This window comes from Pygocentrus nattereri, chromosome 15, assembly GCF_015220715.1.
Source record: "Pygocentrus nattereri isolate fPygNat1 chromosome 15, fPygNat1.pri, whole genome shotgun sequence".
NCBI classification, from domain to species: Eukaryota; Metazoa; Chordata; class Actinopteri; order Characiformes; family Serrasalmidae; genus Pygocentrus; species Pygocentrus nattereri.
The window spans coordinates 3,780,632-3,788,251 of NC_051225.1; the positions used below are offsets into that span (position 1 = coordinate 3,780,632).

The following is a 7,620-nucleotide window of genomic DNA, read 5'->3' on the forward strand; positions in this document are numbered from 1 at the left end:
CATAAGAAGAACTTTGTGAGAAAACAGCATTGAAACAAAAACAAACGTTCCTAAAAGTGTCTCCCTCCATTAGAAACAATAACCAAATGGCTTGATGTTCTCCATGCTGACTTTTTTGAGCATCATCTTTCATTCTTTTTATATGGTCTTGTCTTGTTCCATGTACCTTCACCGTGGTGGGCTGCAGACTTGACCAGTTTCCCCTTAGAGGGGCACTGGTCTGGGCTTAAAGGGCCCATATCATTGCAAACTGCCCCTTGCTTTTTTTTTTTTTATGAGAATTTAGTGTAGTATGCTTTTACCGTACATACCATTCACTCCCCAGTCCATGCACAGAAACTAAGCTGAAAAACAGCCCAATATTAAATTACTGTTTCTGTGATGTCACAAAACCCAACATATTTACATTTATCTGCCTATTCAATAGCCACAGCAATTCAGCCTCACCCATTCATGCTGAAGTTCTAAGGAGTGTTTCAGTCAGGACTGCTATTTGATTGCTTTTCGGATTCTATGAGATAAAGAGAGTTTGGAAAATGGCCATGTAAAAATGGACAATGGCTGCTGTTAGAACATAAAGTTCTAAGTTCTCCTTGTTTCTACGCTCATTGTTCAGTTTATCAGCTCCACATACTGTATAGCTGCACTCTGTAGTTCTACAGTTACAGACTGTAGTCCATCTGTTTCTCTGATACTCTGTTACCCTGTTCTTCAGTGGTCAAGACCCCCATGGACCCTCACAGAGCAGGTACTATTTGGGTGGTGGATCATGCTCAGCACTGCAGTAACACTGACGTGGTGGTGGTGTGTTAGTATGTGTTGCACTGGTCTGAGCGGATCAGACAGCAGTGCTGCTGGAGTTTTTAAACACCTCAGTGTCTCTGCTGGACTGAGAATAGTCCACCAGCCAAAATATCCAGCCAACAGCATCCTGTGATCACTGATGGAGGATGGCTTTACACCTACAGGGTGGAATAACAAGGCAGGTGCATCTAATAGAGTGGACAGTGAGTGGACACAGTGTTGAAAAACTCCAGCAGCACTGCTGTGTCTGATCCACTTGCACCAGCGCAACACACTAACACCACCACCACCACCACCACATCAGTGTTACTGTAGAGCTGAGAATGATTCACCATCCAAATAGTACCTGCTCTGTGAGGGTCCATGGGGGTCCTGACCTCTGAAGAACAGGGTAACAGAGTATCAGAGAAACAGATGGACTACAGTCTGTAACTGTAGAACTACAAAGACCAGCTATACAGTAAGTGGAGCTGATCAAATGGACAATGAGCGTAGAAACAATGGCTATTACTCTATCATGATATAGACTACTGCAATGATAAATAAAGCTTCATAACTCATGCCATCTGTTAAACACTCATTAAAAATGGAAAAATTAAATAAATAGGTGGACTTAAAAATAAATAAATGTAGGATATGGGCCCTGCCAGTTTGCTTGTACCACTCTACATACAAGCAAGGAGAAATGCTCCAGCCCTAACGAACCACCTTGTGTATGGATTTGTGCCTGCGTAGAGCACTTGGGTCGGCAAACGACTTCGGGCAGACACTGCAGGCATATGGTTTCACGCCTCTGTGGATGTTCTGGTGGAAATTCAAGGTCGCCTTACGAGTGAAACTCTTCCCACACTGAGAGCACGTGTAGGGCCTCAGGGTCGCGTGTGTTTTAACGTGCACTCTCAGTCTTTGTTCTGACAAAACTACTTTTCCACAAATATCACAAGCAAATGTACTTCCTGTCTGCCTCTCAGGGACAGAGGTAGTTACAGTTCCATCAATCTGTATGAAGGTACAGTGTAAATCTGGTTCCTGTGGCGGGCAGGTTTCCCGTCGAAGCTGTTCTTTTTCCGTCTCTCTCTCTTCCCCCTCTCCATTAGAATTAGTGTATGGCCTAATTTGAGTGTTCTGGTTCTCCTGCTGTCCCTCTCTTTCTTCCTCATAGTCTGTAATGCTGCAGTCGTTCCAGTCAGGCTGTGAACTGTGGAACACTGACTCAGACTTCTCCGATTCTGTCTTGAGGTCAGGACTGAGGTCAGAAAGCTGAGCATTTCTGTCTGCGACTGGAACTCCATCACTGGACACATCTAGGGAGAGTAAAGGACGAGAAAGCATGAAGAAAAATAAAAATGAAAAGGTTTCCTGACTTATGTTGCTGTCAATAAACACACAGTTGAAGCTTTTAGCTGGTTAACTAGCAGAGCACTTAATGCCTCAGCCTCTGAGTAGCTATGATGTGCATCATATCTGCTAAACAGTTGCTATGGTGTCCTAGGTGGTTGCTAAGCAGTTACTAGGCAGTTGTTAGGGTCATAGGTGGCTGTTAAGAAGTTGTTATGAGTGATATAGTGTCCTAGGTGGTTACTAAGCAGTTGCTAGGTGGTTGCTATGGTGTCTGAGGTGGTTGCTAAGCAGTTGCTAGGTAGCTACCATGGTGTCCGAGGTGGTTGCTAAGTAGTTGCTAGGCAGTTGTTATGGTGTCTTAGATGGTTGCTAACCAGTTGCTATGGTGTCCTAGGTAGTTACTAAGCAGTAGCTAGGCAGTTGCTATTGTGTCTTAGATGGTTGTTAAGCAGTTGCTTTGGAGTCCTATGTAGTTACTAAGCAGTAGCTAGGCAGTTGCCATGGCATCCTAGGTGGTTACTAGGCAGTTACTAGGCAGTTGCTATGGTGTCCTAGGTTGTTACTAAGCAGTAGCTAGGCAGTTGCTATGGCATCCTAGGTGTTTACTAAGCAGTTGCTAGTCACTGGCTATGGTGTCCCAGGTGATTGCTAGGCTGTTGATATGGTTTCCTGTGTTGTTGCTAAGCAGGTGCTTGGCAGTTATTATGGTTTCCTAGGTGGTTGCTAAGCAGTTGCTAGATGGTTGATATGGTGTCCTAGGTGGTTGCTAAGCAGTTGCTATGGTTTCCTAGGTGGTTGCTAAACAGTTGCTAGGCAGTGATATGGTGTCCTAGGTGGTTGCTAAGTAGTTGCTAAGGTGTCCTAGGTGGCTGCTAAGCAGTTGCTAGGCAGTTTATATGGTTTCCTGGGTGGTTGCATCAGCACATTTCCAGCACTCTGGATAAGACTGTCTGCCAAATGCATTCATCTAATGTAAATGTCAGCTTTTACCTGTTCATAATGAAAACATTTCTGCATGTAGAACATATCAAACCTTCTTTCGGCTGCACTGAACTCTGCTTTTCTGGACCGATTCACTGTTTATGTCCTGTATTCTGTTGGGAGTGCGCGTTGTGGACCTTGGCGCTGAGTGACTGACACCAGTGACCCAGATTTAAGTGAAGAATATATATTAAATAAAGGGGAAATGCAGAGTCAAATCTGATAAAAGAGGGAGGCCGGCTCTGAGAACCCCGAGACCAACACGAACAGTTCAAATACAACATGAACAGAATCAAATCCAATCGTGGCCTGAGCGTACTGTTACACCCCAAGCTGATTCCATTGGCCAATTCTGCGCAACTCTACTAGAAAGTCAAAAATAATATAAACCATGTTAATCTCTCACATAGTTTGTTCATGGGCCCTTACCATGCACCCTGCTCTCCACACTCTGAGTAACGTACACCTCCGTCACCTCCTCTTTAACTCCCGCCGACGCAGCGCTCTGCTTCTGCAGCTGCACAAACAAACAAAGAAACAAGTCTCTAACCCTAAGTTTTCCTAAATTACATAAGTTCATCTATGACTTAAACACAGTGTCTAAAGCATGCACCATCCACAACAACATATACGCTGTTTATGAGGGGAATTCCACCAACTTTTCAAAATTTCTGCATAACTGATCGGTTAAGATTTATAAAATCATCCTGCATAATGATTCAATCATGCAGAAATTTTGAAAAATCGGTGGGATTCCCCTTTAAGTATGCAAAAGTCTTTTATGCACTTAACCCTACTAAAGCCCTATTATTCAGAGGTCACAACTAATTATAACAACTACATAATGAAGCTAATATGTGATTAATGCAGACATAACAGGGTGTGGCTTACATATAGACCCTTTGAGTCAAGCCTGTTAGATCTGCTCATATTACATCCTATCAAACACTGCTAAACTTCATTTTGGCCACAATTTAAACAAATAATTCTATAATGAAGTGTTTCTCTACTATTCTGGCCCAAACCCACAACGCAAGTGCGAGAGGATGAGTCAGGTGTGCCAGCTAACGACCTTACCTGCTGACCACTATTGACCGTTCCCGCATCAGTCTCCACATTACAGGCCTGTGGCCTACGATCTGAAAAGCAAAGAAATTGAATCATCACATGTTTAAGATGCAAACAAAGTCGCTCAGAGCCGTTTGACGTGAATTCTCTTTTCTAGAGAACCTCACACAGTGGTGGTGATAGGAACCAGACGTCTGAAGAGTTAAATGCCTTGAACAGCTCCCTCACAGAAGGTTATGAATATGCTGTCTGGTGTACGAGACTTTGTTTCATGGTAAGTTACACATGAGCTTTAGGCCAACAATACAGGGTGATTCAAAAAGATTCATCCGATTTCAAAGCAACATATTTTTACAAATGTGAGGTGTCTAGGAACCAATCACACTCCAAATGTAAGACGGAGTAATAGAGTTTCTGACTGGCTCCTTCAGTCTGAGAGGAGATGAGACCCCTGAGCAGAAAGCGTTCTGCGTTCTCCACGTCAATAAGAGTGAATCCGTCAGAACTGTGCAGCGGGATTTCCGTGAGCTCCAGCTGCTCAGAGCGTTCGTCGTTGGTTCCTCAGCACTGGATGATCTCCGAAATCCCACCGAAAGAGCCGTGAGTGCAGCGACGCCCGACACGCTCAGTCCAGTCTGGGATGAGTCTGACTGTGGCGCTGATGTCGTCCGTACAGCTGGAGGAGGTTCAGACTGAGACCTTGTACAATTACATAATAAACTTTATGCTCATTTAAACCGTTTACAGCTCACTGCACTGATCTGTGACGACTTACAAGGGAAATTAATCATTCTGAAATCGGATGAACCTTTTTGTAATCACGGCAGACACATTCAGGGCGTTGACAGGACAATAAATCAGCACCCAAAGTAAACTTCTGTTCTAGAGAAACCTATCGAGTCAGAATTGTTCACAGTGGTGGTGATAGGAACCAGACGTCTGGCGCATTTTTGCCTTTAATAGTAATAGATAGTAATAGTTCTGAGAGGGTTTAAAACATATTTTTAAGAGCCCTATACCTCGTGTAGATTTTGCGACCCCTGGTTCCTATCAACACCAGAGCAGAGACATCTATACGTTTTTCTACTGAATCATTTCACTCTGCATGACCTTGTTTACATCTCAGCGACTGCATGAACTGCATCACACTTTGTAAAATGGGTGGAATTCCCCTTTAAGAACTTCAGCTTTCTCCTGGGATTCATTTCTAACAGTGCAACGTGAAATGGTGGGAGCACGTGTGAGTACCACCATACTGCAGCCTGTAATTATGCATGTTGTGCATTTGGTTCTTTAGTAAAGACAACGGTTCTATTACGAATGATGAGTTCTACACAGAACCAACTGCATGATTACACAGTGATTTGTATGGTAAAGTGGCTCCTCAGGTTGATGGAGAATGTGTTGTATAGTATTGGTTCGGTGCATGTATCTCCACCAATTTGGACCATTTCAACACACAAAGAACCGTTTAAGCGTCTATCCAGAACTCATGGTTCTAAACAGAATAAGATAATTGACTCAAGGCCATGACTTAGTAAGGTGGGGGGGATGAGATCCTAATGTGTGGCCATGACTTAGTAAGGCCTGGGAATAAGCTGATTAAGCCTTGACCACTGCTTAATAAGGCATGATCTCATGGCCATGACTTAGTAAGGTGTGGGTGATTTAACTAAGTCTTAGTCACAACTTAGTAAGGCGTGGGGACTGAGATCCTTACGGAGCCATGCTGGTGACATCCTGTATAACGCGTAGGAACGAGAGCCTAATGTGTGGCCACAACTTAGTAAGGTGTGGGAATGAGATGATTAAATCGTGGCCATGACTTAGCAACATATTATTTTTATTTATACAGGATGTCACCAGCGGGGCTCCGTATATCCTAATGTGTGACCACAACTTAGTAAAGTGTGGGAATGAGATGATTAAGCCTTCACCACAGTTAATAAGGCATGATCTTGTGTCCACGAAGGCGTGGGAATGATGTAATTACGTCATGGCCATGACTTAGTAAGGCATTGGAACAAGATCATGCCTTATTAAGCTCTGGTCAAGAATGAATCATTACTAAGTAACGGCTACGCATTAGGATCTCATTCCCACACCTTACTAAGTGGTGGCCATGACTTAATTATCTTGCTCCTATGGATTGCTAAGTCATGGCCACACATTAAGATCTCATCCCCATACTTTACTAAGCCATTGCCACAACTTAATTATCTCGGTATTATCTCGCATTAGGATCTCGATGCCACGCATTATTATTTATTATTATTTTTTCATTTATACGGGATGTCGCCAGCAGGGCTGCATACACGATCATGTTGAAGTTTTGGAGAAGCAAAGCCAAGAAGGCAAACCGAGGAGAGGTCACTAAACAGCTGCTGAGCGCCGTGCTGAGTCCTGCACCACTGACCGCGAGCTTTCCTCCCTCCATCCTCTGCTGCTCTGCTGCTTCTCTCCTCGGTTTTCAGCGGAGCTGCTTCTCTGTCAGATAAGCCGTTCTGCTCCGCAGTAAAACTCCGCAGCTGTCGCCTCAGCTCCTCGTTTTCACACGTACATCTCTCTATTTCCCTCTGTAGGGATGTGAAGACGCTGTCAGCCAGAGCACAAATGTCCACAGCGGCTGTTTTAAGCAGCACGTCCAGAATAGCCGTCAGCTGCACGTGAAAATACGAATCTGCCATCCTCGCAAAGCCAGCGGGCTGCCCGCTTCCACTCCCGGGCCGATCCGCTTCCACTGCGCGTCCGATCCGCTTCAGCCTGCTTTGTTTTGCCTCTTTGAGAAGTCAGGCTGCATGTCGCCACCAGCTGGCGTGAACGGAAGATCTTTGGACCATCGCAGACGGATCTACAAATTAAAGGCCCAGTAAGGTTAGATGCTTTTGGGATTACTCTACAAGTAAGAAGTGTCCATACAAACATTCTTGAGTCTATATGGACAGCACAGTCGCCTTCGTGAGGCTTTTGAGGGGCTATCATTCGTTATTTCCCCAAGACACACTATTACAGCACTACTCAGTGTTGCTTCTCATTGCAATGTTAAGGCCACCAAAAGGATCCTGCTTGTCACACAGACTGCGATGCGATTTTAGAATTTATTAATAATTATATCTAATTAATAAAAATAGTATGTAATTTCCATGATACAAAACACACACACACACACATACGTGCTGGAGCCTACCCCAGCGGTCATTTGGCGGAAGGCAGGATACACCCTGGACAGGTCGCCAGTTCATCACAGATAATACAAAAATATATATTTATATAAATATATTTACAAATAAATACCCACATATAAATATATATTTGCATTAAATGCGATGACCATATAGAAACAGAAGGATAATAAAAAAAAATTTCCTTTGTCTTCGGAGGGGCAGTACAAGCTTGCTATTTTAATTATTTAAAAATAATAATAAT

At 43.7% G+C, this 7,620-nt stretch overlaps 1 protein-coding gene across 1 annotated transcript; it reads right to left on the reverse strand.

Annotated features, from left to right (window-relative positions):
• Positions 1-1,214: 1,214 nt before the first annotated feature.
• On the reverse strand, positions 1,215-7,124 carry LOC108441294 (zinc finger protein 200-like). Its single transcript, XM_017720744.2, has 4 exons — positions 6,611-7,124; positions 4,204-4,265; positions 3,556-3,643; positions 1,215-2,108 (listed from the first exon to the last, which is right to left on the reverse strand). Exons 1-4 carry the CDS (start codon positions 6,879-6,881, stop codon positions 1,501-1,503), a joined length of 1,029 nt encoding a protein of 342 aa, XP_017576233.1. The 5' UTR covers positions 6,882-7,124; the 3' UTR covers positions 1,215-1,500.
• Positions 7,125-7,620: the final 496 nt, after the last annotated feature.

Excerpts from the sequence above, each read along its gene's own strand:
- LOC108441294 (XM_017720744.2), bottom strand. The coding sequence starts at position 6,881 with ATGGCAGATTCGTATTTTCACGTGCAGCTGACGGCTATTCTGGACGTG. Across the intron at positions 3,644-4,203 it reads CGGTCAATAGTGGTCAGCAG|CTGCAGAAGCAGAGCGCTGC; the intron begins GTAAGGTCGTTA and ends TTGTTTGTGCAG. Across the intron at positions 2,109-3,555 it reads TGTGGAGAGCAGGGTGCATG|ATGTGTCCAGTGATGGAGTT; the intron begins GTAAGGGCCCAT and ends TACTCTCCCTAG.